The 16,879-nt window shown below is 34.7% G+C and overlaps 1 protein-coding gene across 1 annotated transcript in view; it reads right to left on the bottom strand.

Annotated features, from left to right (window-relative positions):
• Positions 1–276: 276 nt before the first annotated feature.
• The window catches only part of LOC129755013 (uncharacterized), a 43,413-nt gene continuing 26,810 nt past the window's right edge, over positions 277–16,879 (bottom strand). The window contains exon 3 of the mRNA XM_055751310.1: positions 277–2,069. Coding sequence (XP_055607285.1) covers positions 1,534–2,069 — 536 coding nt within the window. The 3' untranslated portion in view covers positions 277–1,533. The remainder of the gene's footprint in view (positions 2,070–16,879) is intronic.

Raw genomic sequence — 16,879 nt, 5'->3', positions numbered from 1 at the left:
TTCACTGCTTACTCTAGGGGGCTCCCTTAACTTATGTAAGAAAAAAACTATTCTAGATCTTATTTCACGGGTCCCCTCAAGTTGTTATTTTCAAGTTTTCATTCCGATTTTTTAGTTTTGATTTCTTTCCATATAAGTAGTTGAAGTAGTATGATTAAAGTAATGTTAAAACTTTTTTCCCTCGAGGGTAATTGTCCCTTTTGCCCCCCCCCCCCCTTAATCCGGCCTTGGCTATATATGTCCTGCATAATGCAGGGTTATACATTTTCCAGGCAACCGTCTAGTAAATTATAATTTATTTAATTACTTTTCAATGATTGAAAGCTTTAAAGCTCTAATCGAAAAAGGTTTGTAATTGAACCGAAATTATCGACAACAGATCATAGCAATTGAAACGCGATAGGAGGATATAGTTTTATCGGCAAAGTGGCATTCAACAAATTTAAACATTCCACCTACACCCCTTTGCCTACCACAGATTTTTTGCTACTGTTTCGCTTCGATGATTTTTCCATTTCTCCGCATATTGTGGGTGCATATAGAAACAACCAAGTAAGACAACAAAAACGCTAGTCTGACATCTCTATATCAGTGTTGGCTCTCGTACAACCATTTTATTTTCACTTCTTAATGTCTGGGGCTAATGTTTTCAAACAAAAAAAAAACAAAAATTTAGGCGATTGCAATAGGAAGGTAGCCCTAACTCACGCGTGTCCAGAGTCATGCATGTGTTTCAAATGTGTTTTTTTTTTCATTTCTACAACCGAATTCAGTAGGTACCCATCCTTACTTTTGCTTTCTTTCCAAAACGCCGCTGTCTACATGTCTGTGATAATAGCCAACAAAATCGAAAGTTCACCACCGGAATTTCCGTGAAATGTAATTTTTTTTTGTTCATGAATTTTATTAACGGTTAACGCATCGGCTGGCTAGTCTCTACTACTTAATTACTAATTCGCACACACAATCGTTACTAATCTACACTGGATCGGGTTTATTACACCTGGGTACTATTTACTACTCTTTACTGCCTAGAAGCGTTCAATCCGTTTGAGAAATGTTTTCTAATAAATATTGGGAAAAAGGGCGGATGGAATGTTTGTCAAAGGGATTGCACGTTCGTGGCGCCTAGTTTCAACTAGGAAGCAAGGACTGAAATAAATAAATAAATTACTTAAGAGTACGGAAGAATCTCTTTACAGTTTCGTTTGCTTGGACTCCTTCAAATCGCCTCAAGGAGACAGGGTCTAATCTGGTTCTTCTTCAACGTTCTCAGAACTTGATACTTGAACATCTGAGGATTTTTTCCCGGAAACAAAAAATCTCAAAGATATAGTCAGCTTAAAGTTTCTACACTAAGTAGGCTAGCGCGTGCACGAATGACTGTTTAGTGTTGTGTTTTTGTTAGCTAACAAAAGGATCTAACAGCTATGAAATAGTTTCAGAGTTTTGGTATTTCGGCTAGTTAGTTGGCTAGATGGCGCTTATTGAAAAACCGGCGCCTGGCCGGCGGAAGTTTCTGGTGTTGATACGCTATCGCTTCTTGACCGAAAAGCTGGGCCTTTCCCACTGGGCGGCAAACGGTTCATTGGTGCTGCTCGCCTTCTGAGAGTAGACCATCTTCGGATAGTCCGTGAAGATCGGTTCCAAGACATCCTTCCGGGCGTAGGAAAACGTTGGCGCAAAACTAGAAGATGGCTTAAAAATGTTTCCAAAGGATGCCGCCGTAGGTGTTTCCATCAACAGCTGATGGCTGGGATCAGCATGGACATGGACATTAACGGTCTTTTCCGGGGGTCCGTGAAGTGGGGCACCGAAACCTGTTCCACCGACGCCAATTCCTCCGCCCCCTCCCAAGCTAACAACCCCATTTCCATACTTGAAGAAATGAATGATCTTGGCCAAACCGACGCTGATGTTTAGCACCAGAATGGCGACCGAGACGGCTAGGGTCTTCAAGCTGATCAGCGTTAGGAACATCAGCAACATTTTGATGCCACCCAGGGCCAACAGCATCGGCAGCATGAAGTTTTTCATCAATCGGAGCGGCCGGCCGAAAGTTCGTGGAGCTGGAAGAAAAAACTTATCAGTCAAAGGTATAGGTAACTTTTTTTTAACTATTTCATAACTTATCGTGAGGAATGTACATATCATACAAATTCTCGACGAAGCTTACACACAAAATTTCCGAGGCCGAAAATTAGCAAAATTTTGCTCAAATTTGACCAGCTAAAAACTTAGCAATCAATTTAGCAATTTTTTTTAACTAAAATTTTAGCAAAATAGCTAAATGTGTCCTGACTAAGTTTTTACTAATTTTCCAGTAACTGAAATCTTTCATTGCTAAATTCTTAGCAAAAATGTTTTTGCCCCCAAAAATTACTAGAATTTTAGTAAATTTAAGATTTTAAATTATCCGTTGTAGTTCTATTTAGAAATGAATATATGTAATGCATTTTGGATTTATTTCATTTTATTTTACACTTTATGAAGTATACTCAAACAATTTTAAACACCTGCTTAGGAAGGGAGTAGTAACAAGCCGTTAGCCTTGATTATAGTAACCACAGCAACAACCGTCCGAAGGATGCACTATTTTTCATCCCCCGCTGGTGTTTTTTCAAAACTTGATGGCGTTCCATGAATGCCGAAGATATTGATATAAGAACCATGGCTCACATCCTCCGGAATCTGAGAATTGGAAAACAAATTAAATTGTTAGTAATGCTGGACAGATTAAGTCACATTGAAGAACAATATATTAGATTCTTTTTTGAGGTGGGATAAATCTTTATATTAGAAGAAAACCTCAAAAAAAAAACTCGAAACAGGAAGTAGAAAATAGTTGTCTTAAGATTCTGTTTCATGTACAGAATTCAGATTTCCATTCTTACATTTGATATGGGTATGTATAATTTCGTTTTATTGCAGCCGATATTATGAATATGGATAAAAAAACACGTTCATCATCTAATTATTTATGTAACGATATTTTTTGCAAAGAATTTCATTTAGAACATAAGTAATCTTAAATGATGGCTGACAAAAATTCGCCTTGAAACCGTTCAGGGGGCGAAAACTTATTTCGAGTTTGAAATTTACATTAATTTATCGAACCATTTCAAGACGAAAGGGTTGAAAGAGCAAAAAAAAAACTATTTTCAACAAAACACGCTTCCAAGTTGACGTATGTTGTGATTTTCCATATATTTTTCGCGAAGTGGTAGTTTTTGATCGATCAAAAAGCATGAGCAAGCAAGCAAAGCTTAATATTGGGCAAATCACCTTTTCAGATAGATTTTAATTTAGAGAATCGTTGAGCATTATTAATCTTAATAGAGCAGTTTTCCACTCATACCTCTTGGGCTCTTATGGTCTTATTTGATATTAGAATGTTTATCTAAAAAAACTTTTCAACTTACCTTTTTTCTCCTTATGATACCAAAATCGAAGCCGTTTAATCTTTGTTGGTGAGATCATAGAGTAGCACAGAGGGTTTTGTTGAAGTTCTCACTTGGTAGTTCCAATCTGCGAATGATTAAACTTATTGAACTACAGGCTACATAGTTTAATTAAATCAAATAATTACCACTTTTAATATGCTAGAGTTTCTTACATCTCATCGACTCATTCTTTTCTCTTTCCATCATTTCCTCGGTGCTTGACATGTACCGGTTGATATCCACATATGATTCCATTACGATGCACAATGCTTGACTGCATAACGTTAATAGCAGTTCCAGAAGACGTATAAATTTTGAAAACCTGAAATAATGGAAAAAAAAATTCTTTCAAATTCAAATTCAATGCAGAAATTGCTACGAACAAGGTGCGAAAAGCACAATATTGATTGAGCGAATTATATTAATTTAAAAAAAACTTACCAACCTTTTGTTCTTTTTATGGCAAACACAAAAAAAAGTCCTTCCGGCAACGATTTTTTCGCCTCTAGCAACGTAAACGAAAACCGACATTTTCATGCCCATTGATCTAGACGGCAGAGTGAGAGCGGTCTGAATCTGGATCACAGAGCCAGCGGGGCCAAATGACCATCGAATCGGCAGAACATCAGTATGATTTTTTGAACAGGAGCACGAGTACGAGCCACGAGCAGGGGCAGAAAAATTTTATAACCTGAAAACAAAGAAAACATCAAATATAAAAAAAGAAGTTGAAATTTTCATGTAACCCTTAAGCACGGAATGCAACACGAATACAGAACAACGGCTTTCTTCAAATTTTACCTACAGTCCACTTTGCACTTACTTATAAAGGTTTTGTGTTGTTGGTTTCGGTGCAGCCATTCCAAACAGGTTTCAACCAACCAGAAGGGGGAAAAAAATTGTGCTTGGCCTCTGGTCTGACTACCCAGATAATCATGAGAAGCTGGCTGATTTCCGGAAACCCTGCAGTGGTTTGCCTTGGGGGCCGTTCCGCTTCCTCTTCCTATACTCGCTAGTGGTGGCCACGGACGAGTGGCTTTGGGGGTAATCAAGCTGGATATGCAGGTGGAGTCGGGGGCGTCAACGATAGACAGCCGCAGCAAGGTGAAATAATACTCACCCAAATCGTCATCCCGGGCGGGCTATCACCCGTCGTCTTCCGACAGGATTTCTCGGGAACACTGAAAACCACGATTCAGCTCGGGAAGAACCCATCGATTGTGCACGGCCGCCCATTCTATCTGATGAAGGTTCTTTCATCCAGGAGAAAACGGAATGCAATATTATGTTCCGAAAACGCAAGCGTTTTGAAATCGCGACCGCCCGAAAAGAAAACAAAAACAAAATTCCTCTGTCAAACGAAACGCGGTTCATGTACAAACTAAAAGTTCGAGTCCATGCTACTGGAAATACTAAAATCAGTAGCAAATGGGTTATTTTTACTCAACTTGAGCAAAAAGGAAAACAAAATTAGAAAGTGCTAACTCAACAGTAAAAAAATATTTTTGCTAACGGAAAGTAACAGCGAATTTTTGCTAAGTGGAGCCCCGAAAGTTTTGTGTGTAGATTGAATCATTTCTTATTCAATTTTTTTTTGTCAACAAGTATTGTTTAGTTTTGTACTTGCTGGTTTCCCTAGTGCCTTAATCAGTAAACTTCTACAGTTTGTATTCCGGTAAATTTGGATTTTGAAAAGACGTGCTTAAGTTTTGCAGCAGTTCTCAAACAGCTCAACTGAAATTTTATTATAATAATTATTAGGGGAGATGGGGGCATAATGGCCACCTTAAGGAAAACGCTTATTTAACCATAGAGAACAGCTGTAATATGTGAATTACATCATTGTTTCGTGTTCAGACACTCAAATAGTCTATTGCCTAATTGAACGAAACTTGAAAAAGTAGATAGAAACGTTTAAAAATGCATTTTAAAAATTCTCGCCCAAAGCAGAAAACCAGTCACTGTAGAGGCATAATGAGAAAACCCCCGAGGCACCATTAATGAAGGCATAATGAGCGTTTTATGCCGGGGATTCTAGCAGCGAATTCGACTCGATGAAGTCAACTGAGTAATAGAGCTACAGCTTAAATTGTATCGTCTGACGATTTGGCCTATTGGTAAGATGTCGGAGAGGTTATCAGTAGGCTCGAGTTCGATTCCTGGTCGAGGTGATTTTTTTTTTATTTATCATTCATGATCATGATTGCACTAAACGGTGAGGCGTAGATTTATCAAACTAAGCAATAACAAAATAATCTAGGTCTGTTTGTAGAATTCAAAGAATTAACACATGCTCATACATTATGTTTCTGGTGTTTTGTTTGACGGATGATGCTTTGATGCTATTAGCCGTATAATGTAACAATAAAAAAAATCAATCATGAATGGAATGTGCAAAAAAAATCCCCTCGAGCAGGAATCGAACTCGAGTCCACTGATTACCTCTCCGACATCTAACCAATAGGCCAAATCGTCAGACGATCAGTTAAGCTGTAGCTCTATTACTCAGTTGACTTCATCGAGTTGAATTCGCTGCAAGATTCCCCGGCAGAAAATGCTCATTATGCCTTCATTGATAGTGCTCTGTTCGCCTCTAGTGAACAAATTAAAGTAAAAAAGCGTTTTAAAATTGATTAATGTGGAAAATCAAAAATTTTATGTTGTTGAAAATTGAGAAACAATGTGTAGATCATGTTGCAGTGCGTACATTTCAGATCAAGATGATTTAAAGGTCATAAAAGCTTATTTGGTGGTGCTCAAAAATTATAATATTTTCGTCATTTGAGAACCTAGCTGGTAATTATTTAATATTTCTGTAAAGATGAAAAGGATATTTCATTTTTGGTGAAAAATTAATACTAGATGTAAAACGAAACAAATCCTCATAAAAATTTGTTTAAGAAAATACGTACTTATGTAGAAAAAGGGAGTGCTCATTATGCCCTGGGTGCTCGTTATGCCCTCATCTCCCCTAATTAAGGAAATTTTAGAGTATTCCATTCCTACTCACAAATATTTAGTATAATCCTTTCCTCCTTCAAATTTAGCTTTTATGTTTCTTAATTTTTCGACCTTTAGTTAGCGACTGCCTAAAGTTCGACCTAATATAATTGGTAAGTACATTCAGTTTACATTTCATTTCAGGTTTTCTTCAAGGTACTCACAACTCTGTTTTCTTTTACAGGTGACGATAATGTACAGTGTAACGATCCAGGTTCAGCCAGCGATCTCAAATGACGAATACTACGGTTGAGAATCACTGAAGTAAGGTGGGATGAAGTACTTTACATGGGCACTTTCGCGAAGTATCTGGATAAGAAACGATGGTTAATTGTGGCTTTTATGGCCAATTATGCTAAAACTCACATTCCCGTTTAAACGGATAAAGCGCGATGAGGCCTATGCGGGTTGACCCGATTTACTTCTTCCCGTACCACCTGTATTGTAGCGTACAAAGAGATAAATTAGGATTCGTGACACTGTACTTTACCAATTTCACTAACCGTCGAACTTATATATTCTGACTGAACCTTTAACTTTGTGATAATCTTTGTAGATTTACTGGATTTGATCGGTAACTTCTTCAACTATAAGTCGCAAACTTTAACACATGTGGGTTGAAATTACTCTTCTTCTTCTCCCTAGTAAGATTTCCTTTCTGATCAAGGCAGAGATTTGTCATCTGACATTTGACTGTGGGCCGCGGCAACAGTTTGCATTTTTAATAATAAAATAAAACAATTCTTATTAAATATGAAAATTTGGGACTTACAATTTCATTATTAAAAACAGAAAAGTAATTCATCTTGTTATATCTACATGTAGAAAAAGTTGCTTGGTAAAGCTTTCCAAATCTTTGAACTTCATCTCATCGCACTGTTAGTCTTTGTGGTAAAATTGATAGAATAGTACAGGAAGTTTATGTTAATCTATTTTACCCCAAGTCAAAGATAAATCAGTGTTTGAAATAAATTTAATATAGAATTCTCGCAGAGAATCGAATTAGGCAGTCCATTTGTATCGAATGAAACTGTTAAACAAACAGTTGTAAAATTCTAAAAACCTACGAACCTGAATCAAGAGCATATAATCTACATTTAGTCTTTGAGAATAAAACTTGAAATTGGAATTGCCAATCACATAGAAGCTTAGAATTTTAAAGTTTTTTTTAAGGAACTGGAAAACGAACTTGATTTATTCCATAATCATGACTACATAAGTAAGGAAACATTTTTAGCAGCTTTAAGTAGATTAAAAATTAACTTTTTTGCCAGTCAGCGCAACAAAAATGTTTGAAATCGGTCGTTTTTCAACGTTACAAACAACTTATTTATCATAAAGCTAAACGATAGCTATCTTGGAAATGAATGTTTGCGCCTGATAATCTTAGTTTTAAGAGACACAACTACCATTCAATTCAATCAGAATTGACGTAAAAATTTAGGCATTTTCACCCAAAAACTTAGCAAAATCCAGGCTTTGGATTAAGTAATTTCTATCTGAAAAAATCGGGCAAATTCTGAACAAACTCGACCAAAACTCATGCGTTTTCGTGAAAATTTAAGAGAAATGGTAAAAGATAAACACATGAAAGTTGGCCGAATCCTGTTTTTCTCTTTAGAATGTTCAAAAACCATTTTTCATCGTGCAATGCAACACTTTGTTTCGTGAATAACTTTTGAATGCATGGATGGAAATTGATGAAATTTTCAGTGGGGCTACCTAGTAATGTAAATTGTACGTGAACAAAATTTGGTGACAATCATTCAAGAGGTTTTTGAGATAGGTCCAATACTGATGTTCATTGACAAAATTTTTTGGGCAAGATCGAGGAAAATCAAGAAAAGTCCCAAAAACCGAAAACCCAAAAACAACTGAGAATCAACTATTCGACCAAAGTTCACAAGGTAAATCGTTAAAGGACCCAATAGTGAGTTAAAATTTGAATACAAGTGAAGATTGTTGATTCCATGAAGTGAAAGGAATGTGAGAGGTTTTTTCAAGCTCAATCCGAAAATATGAATGAGGAAGTGATAAAAAAAAGTCAATTTTGTCTGTTTGATCCGTCTAGCTAACTTTCAAATAGGCTTGACTTCAGTTTATAAGGTAAAAAAGCTGTCCACCGGTAAATTTAACAAAAAACACGGTGGTAAAATCGTGCCCGAAATATTTTGACTGCTTGTGAAGAGATATTTTGAAAAAATTCGTAATGAACAGCAAAACGAACTCTTTAGCGGTCACCTGGCAGGTTTCCAACCATAAACTTTTTATTGACAAGTCTCGCCTGTATTTTCCGCAAATAAACAAGGTCAAAAAATTGAAAAAATTAATGTCTGGTACTTGAGCAGGCTAACGATCTGGGGAAATTGCAAATTCCTGATTATTTCATAACGATTGACAGGATGAATGACTAAAAATACAAAGAAAACTGCCTCCAAATGCGACCGTTTTCTCTTCAAAGTGTTTAAAAGTCAAATATGTTGGTTTTGTGCCAAAGGAGAACAATCTGCTGAATTTTTTATGACTTCAACCGAATTCAAAATTTAAATTTATTTGAAGTTCAAGCTTCAGGAAATAGCAAACGTAATCAAAAATTGCCTTAATCTGAAAAAAGATGGTTCATTATAGATGGCGCACGTTTTGCCCAAAAATGGAAGTCGGAAAATTTCTTCATCGAACGCTATCACAAAAATCACTTGAAAAAAAATATTTACATATGTAAGCATTACATTAACAGGGAGCTTCGCTGAACATTTCATCAATTGTCATCTATGAATTTAAAAGTGATTCACAAAACAAAGTGTTACATTTTTTTCGAATACACTCCTTAGTCATACACAATTCATTTGGAACCAAATTTTCATATTTCAGTATTTTTTGCTTTTTCGAGTCATTTGCTGCACCTTATAAAATGTTTGTGCAAAATTGTCAATCAACTATCAGAAATGATAAAAAAAAGCATTTTAGAACAGAGATACCAAACCCATAACCCATATTTGTAACACTAAGTAAATGCATGACATGCTGGCAATCTTAGGAAAAAACTAGGGACAAGATATGATCAATCTTTTGAATTTTAAAATTTAAAATAGCTGAAGTTCGCAGGTACGCAAAGGATTTTTTTTGGAAATGCTCAATAGGCTGAATCGAATTAGGGTCTTTTTTAATTTCTCAAACCCTGGAGTCTAAAAAGCTTTGTTTTGGTTTAAAATTCATCCAATATTTTTGGCAGAATTTTTAAGTAACGTTTACATGGGTGAATTTGAACTTTTGGGTTTGTTTGAGAAAATTGAATATTTTGTACTGAAAAATCAGCATCATTTTTGTTTCTTTTGTGGAACCGAGCTCGTTAGTTGTTTTTGTGCCTATTTATAAATTCTCTAAAGGAAATTTTCCGCTGAACAACTTTATCGAAGACTGTAACTTAGTACCTTATTAGACTAAAAAATTCTGCAAAAAAAAATCATGGATGAGGTTTGAACCAAAACGAAGTGAAACCAGGGTTTTAGAATTTCAAAAATGATCCTTAAATTGACTCAGTCTAATGCAACAACTATCTGAAAACCGAAAAATCTAAAAAAAATAAGATAATTGAATTCAAGTTTTGAGGTTTTTTTCAGGTTTTGTGTTAAAACACTCCTGTGTAAGGCGTTCAAATCAAATTTCACAATTCAAAAAAAAGTTATACAAGTTTATTTCAATGAATCAAGCTTAACGAATTTTCTCATTTGATACAAAACTCATTTTGTTGACTGTTGTCAACTGAATTTGAGTTCTGGTTTGGATTTAACATTGTAAATAAATTTTTGCAAAATCCGGACTTTTTTCCTCGATATCCTGACAAAAAAAATGCCATAGCATAGTTGTTTAAAAATAAGCACTTTCTATGAGAAATTGTTTTTTTTTTCTGGAAAAACAAACACAAACACATACAGGATCTCAATGAAACTTGATGTTTCCTCAAAGAGATTCCTTTTTCTTAACTCTAAGCGTACATCTTTCGAGGATACGACGGCTAGCATCTTACAAATGCTAAAACCACCAACCCACAGAAAGTGTACTATGTATGCCGTGACCGGGATTCAATCTCATACCCGCTGTCTTAGAAGACTTGAAGGCTATCCTCTACGCCATGGGCTGCGGCACTATCTGCAGTGCAAACTGAGATTCCGAGCTATAACATTTATTTTTTCTTAAAAATTCATCAACTGAAGTTTATTTCAAACGCTTGAAAAATTGGAAAAACTGGAAAGCCATGACTTTAATTTGTTTCAAATAACTACAATTTCAATCATTTTAATGAAAATTTTAAATATTTGTTCAAAAATACGTTCTAAATAGTTCGTTTATGATTCAAGTGCCATATTTTAATGAATATTTTCTGTGATGTGAAAGTGGAGTTTCGTCAAAAAAAATCCTAGAAGACTTTTTCTTCCTAATCGGTTTAGTGAAGACGGTTTTTTGACCACGTAAGAAATCTAAAAACGCAAGCAATATAAAGGATTTTGCTGGTTTGGATCTCACTTAAGATATGTTAAGTATTTTATATTTGTAATGTGTCAACGATTAAAATTTGTGAAATTTCATTTTTGACAGCTTAATTGTTTGCAGCAAGGTGTGAAATATTTCATTATAGGAATTTCAATTTGTGTGCAAGTTAGTTTACAAGAAAAGCCCTAAAGTTTAAAAAGTTTCAAGCAAGTCTATCATAAATATTATATAAGTATCGCATAAAAAATCAGCATATTAGAAGGCGTTTTTTGCAGTTGAGAGCATAGTCTAAGGGCACTTATAGATTTTGATATGATTATGATCAGTCATTCCAAGTGATGTTTTGTTAGTTTGAAAAAATGTCACTCAACTGCTGCATTTAATATGATTCTGTTTTGCATATGGATTGTTCAATCTTAACATCCCCAGTCAACGTTTTTATGTGTTTTCTATAATTTTCTACACTATTGAGAATCATTATTCAAGTGAGTACAATTTTTATTTATAAATATTGATGTCTCCAAGAAAAAGCTAGTATTCTATTTTATTCGCGGACTATAAAATGAAAAGTTAGTTTAAGTATCGTAAAGAATAAGATCAAACCATTGCAATGGCGAAACTCAAATCTTCTGAAATTTGATGATCAACTTGAATTTATGAAAAATTGTTTCGCGTTTCAGTTCAAACTAAATTTGATTTGTGTTAAGTATGCGACAACTTACAATGGTAACCCTTATGATATTTTATCAAATTTTATTCAAGTAAATATAAAAAAAAAACAAAACAATTGAAGAGCTCAGGCAGCCTAGAAGGATACGATTTTAACCAAGATTGCATAACACTAGTCAAAAGTGTTTCCTGATCATATCCTTTTTACCCAATCCACACAAAAAAATTGTTTTGCTAGGATGCAGAGGTGACCTCGGTCCTAAAGCATGAATCATTATTCTTTCAATCCATTTTTTTCTCTATTTTCCTCCTATCCATTGACTACTAGGACGTGACCGGCGCCGTTATTGATGTGTAAAGAGAGAGCATCAGTTTTGTTCATTGTGAATGTGCTGTCAATCCCAGATATCATTCATTTGACCTCTGGACAAAATTGATGGCCTCGGTCAATCACGGAGTAGCAACCATTTGCGATGTGGAATTCGTTCTACTGAGCCACGCCTGCGATCATGGAATTTGAAATGCGTTCGTTTTATTACCGATAAAGAAATACAATTAAAGGATGACGAAGTTTATAAACAACTATCGATTTAGAATATTTTCATGTTGCATTTAAAGTTTAATGATTTAAGGTGGATGTGAGTAGTCAATCAAGCTAAGCTAAGCTAGGCTAAGTTTATTTCAAACGCTTAAAAAAATGTGTGAGCCTTGAATTCCAGATTTTGATATTATTGAAACCAGAAAGCTTCCGAAATCTTAAGTTGTTAATTTAAAATGAGTTTTGAAACGAAGTTAAAAGCTATCAAATGAGTCTAATAACGTGGCGCTAGAAGGTGTTATTCGACGAGCGGTGGGCGAAATGCGGGGCACGATTTTCAATAGATCCAGTCAACTTATTTGCTTTGCCGATGACATTAATATAGTCGGCAGATCATCTGCGGCGGTGGAGGAGATCTACCGCAAACTGAAACGCGAAGCAGGAAGGATTGGGTTGATGATTAATACGTCCAAGACGAAGTACATGCTGGTCTGCGGATCCGAGACCGACCGAACCCGCTTGTCCAGTAATAACAAGGTCACGATCGACGGCGACGAGCTGGAGATAGTCGAAGACTTTGTCTATCTCGGCTCACTGGTGACCGCAGACAATGACACCAGCCGTGAGATCCGGAGGCGAATTATCAGCGGAAGTCGTGCCTACTATGGACTCCACAAGCAACTGCGGTCGAGAAGACTTAGCCCTCGCACGAAGTGTAACCTGTATATGACGCTCATTAGACCGGTTGTTCTCTACGGGCACGAGACATGGATATTGCTCGAGGAGGACCTGCGTACACTCGGAGTATTCGAGCGATGAGTGTTAAGAACCATCTTTGGCGGCGTACAGGAGAACGGAATGTGGAGGCGATGGATGAACCACGAGCTCGCGCGACTCTACGGCGAACCCAGTATCCAGAAGGTGGTGAAGGCTGGCCGGATACGCTGGGCGGGACATGTTGCGAGAATGCCGGATGACTGTCCTGCAAAACAGGTGTTCGCCACGAATCCGGTAGGAACAAGACGAGCGGGGGTGCAACGAGCAAGGTGGTTAGACCAAGTGGAGCGTGATCTGGCGAACATGGGGTGCCCGAGAAATTGGAGAACGGTTGCTATGAACCGAGTGTATTTCAGGAATTATGTTCGTCAAGTTATGTCGTAAGACGGAATACTATGTAAATAATAAAATAATGAGTCTAATAAATAAAATAACAAAAATAAAATATAAAATTCTAAATGTATAGTTTGAAGATTGAATTCTTAGTTCTGTTATTTGAAAATTCAGATTTCAACCACAGATTGTCGATATTTTTTATTAACAAACTCTGATCAGCTAATCTTCAATGTCTTTTGTGAAACACTGATCTGAGTTATAAATTTATAATGAATCTAGAGTTTGAACAAATCTGGATCTTATCTACATAATTTATAGAAGAGAATTCAAGATTCATCAGTTTTGAGATCCTGTGCTGTAAAATAATAGTTTAATATTTTTGAGGAAGGTGTCCGGTTTTTTTTTGCTTTATGTAAGCACCTGAAATTTTACAGTGAAAATAAGTCTTCCATATTGGCTGTACACTGCCCTTGATCATTCTCTTGAATTTCATTGAACAAATTTTTTTGAATATATGAATTAAAACCGATACAGATTTTGCTTTGATAATCTTGTTTTAGAGATGCAACAATGCTTTGAAATAACTATTTTAATTCTCTAGAAAATTTAGTAGATATCATTATAACTATTTCTGACATCGAAAAAGGACAGTTTCTTTAGTTAAGTATTTTATACGTAATAAAAATTTCAATCTTTTTAACTACTTTGTTGCAGACTGTAGAGCATAGTAACAAATGCTTTTAAAAATATACAAGATTCATTTGGGTTCGGAAGGATAACAAAATTTCCGTAACGGGAAAATAACAAAATGAAGCTTCTAGAAATTTTACCCAGTAATAAAATTTACTTAAGTTCTATGAGAAAATTGATATTACTATAATAAAATTGATTACTATACACTTTTGCCAAAAAAGTCCACAACTTTTTTAAGGAATTTCTAGATACCTAAAGCTAGAGGAGATAGAAAAAGAAATTAAGTTTTAACGCTCTAACTTGAATTTTGAATTCTGTTGACGAATTTTTTAAACTTCACTCCGTAATATTTTGTATCCGATTTCTATTTTGCAGTACCTCTATTTTTCACGGTCATTCATAATATGAACATTTGATGAGATAAATTTGGATAAAATTAAATCCGGTCCGAAATTTTAATAACGATCCTAAGATTTTAACACATAAAGGACTGCGAAGAAATCTAAGCCGAGAAACTCCGAAATTGGGATTCTATTTCTCAGAAATCACTGGACCAAATTCTACTAACTTTGAAATTTTGAGTTCCTGAAAGTCATGTGTTTATATTGTAGCAAAACGTTTCATTATGAATTTCAAAATATTTGAGTTATGCTTCTTAGAGTAGCTCACTCGCGACAATCGAAAAAAAACGAAATATCTTGTATTTGTTCTACAACGTGTTGATAACGTTATTCATTCTTAGTTTCATAACTCATTTTTGAATGATGACAAATCAGGGTGGAATAAACTCATAACAGAGAAACTTTATTTTAGTTCTAGTCTCGTTTCTTATTTTGCAATCTAATCATGAATTTATTGTGAATGCAAGTGAAAATAACATTGATATAAGTGCTTTATATTTTGAAATGAGCTAAGACATCTTATATGACTTTGTAAATAAGTTAAATAGTAAGCATTGCAGAACTCTGAATTTGAACTTTTAATTTTTTTTTCATTTTTATTAGCTTTTTACACTAAAATCAGCGTTTTTTAGATAATATATTGATTTTGATCCTGAAGTCATGATTTTTCTTCGCATTGAAAAATATCTAAAAAAAACACAAGAAAAATCTTTATGGGTAACCTTTCGGTCCCCAAAACTTGAATGTGACATCAACAACTTTTTTTTTAAAAATTACGATTAAAACTCTATTGTGAAATATCGTTAGCGGAAATATATTTTCATAATTATCAACGCGATCTGGTAAATCAACGAAAAACAAATTGAAAAAAAAGTTTGTCGCTTTTTCTATCTCATACATATGTGTTGTGAATTTGTTACTTAACGAAAAAAAATCATAAATCTAATTTAAAAAAAAAAAAATTAAATAATGGTAACAATGTTAAAAAGAAAGAGAAGAAAGTTAGATTGCCATCTCATGAGTCTCATGCTTTTGAAGTGCTTACTGGAAAACTGATCTGATCTGAAACGAAAATTCAACTGCATTTCGAATTTCTTACTAGAAAGGTAATTTAACACTTGAAGGAACAACGTTTTATTTACAACTTAAAAAAAAACCAAGATATGTATATTGATTCTTACATAATGATAATGATTCTGTACATATCTAGTTTACAGAAATCTTCTTGTTTCTTCTATGTAAGCATATAAAAAATATACTGCATGAAGGCAACATTCACTTCCTAATATGACTTTTTCAAATTTGTCATTCCATTAAAATTAATAAAAAAATCAAGAAGTTAGAAGCTCTGAAGTTGAAGCAATTACACAATTCATAACCATTTGGTCGTGTAAAGGGCAAATTAAGTAGTGACTTTTTTTTAAAGTTACCCTCACGTTTGATTTTGTTGCTCAAATGAAAAGTAGATGAATGGTCGGCAGATTCGAAACACTTCAAATAAATAACTCAACAAAAGTTATTTGGTGAAATTCAATCCAGCAAATAGCAAGTTACGTCTGTTTGAGTTTGGCAGACCTTTTTTTTTCAACCTCAAACCTTTAGGTTAAGCTTGCCAGATGGCCCGATTTTATTCGGACTTGCCCGGATATTTTGAACTAAATAAATTAAAAAATATCCGGCCCGGCCCGATTGCCGGGATTTTGTTGAGAAATGCCCAGATTTCTTTATTTTATTTGCAAAATCAAGCAAAAACTAAAATCCCTTTTTTTATTTTAGGGATCAAAAACGACAAATTTTTATCAAAATAAACGTTTTATGGAAGCCTGAAATACAATAAAAAATCAGATGATTTAATTTAATAAAACAAATTGTTTCAAGAGTTTTTCTTCTTCTAATTTCTGAGAGTTTGCCCAAATTTGAAATGGACTGCATAGATTTTGTTAGGTTATGAGTTCCTGGATTGGCCCATCTCGGAGACCTGCGAACAAAATTTTGGCAACCTTACTTTAAGTGATTAATAAAATCTTTTTTTATTTAACAAACACTCCAACGCACAGTGGTCCAAAATGCGAAAAACGTGATCGTTGCTTATCACTTTTTTAGGTCACATTTTAGCATATCGGTGTCTTCGGAGAAGTTTGTCAATAAAATCAGCTCTATAATAAAAAACTATTATTTTTCTGATTAATCCCCCTACAAGTGAGATAAAATTTCTAACTTCTCTGTTATAGGTTTTAGCTCTTTGATGTCTTCGACAAACTTGTTGAAAATCAAATTTCCTACAACTTTGTCTCAGATGCCAAGTTTCTAAAATAATTATTATCCGAGATATCGGCCAAATAAGAAACTTAACCTCTAAAAATCAGTTTTTTAATAATAACTTTTTTCAGTAAATTTTAAGTTTAATAAAATGTTCCACAAAGTTGTTTGTTTTACTAAAATACACCACTTTGTTGAACATTTCAAGTTTGTAAAAAGTGATACTGCAGAGCTATGTTAAAAAGATTACCGAAAATAGGGCTTTTTCACGC

The sequence above is a fragment of the Uranotaenia lowii genome, chromosome 3 (genome assembly GCF_029784155.1).
Source record: "Uranotaenia lowii strain MFRU-FL chromosome 3, ASM2978415v1, whole genome shotgun sequence".
In the NCBI taxonomy this organism is placed as follows: domain Eukaryota; kingdom Metazoa; phylum Arthropoda; class Insecta; order Diptera; family Culicidae; genus Uranotaenia; species Uranotaenia lowii.
Note: the sequence above shows the minus strand (reverse complement) of the source record. Positions and strands in the feature narration are given on the sequence as shown.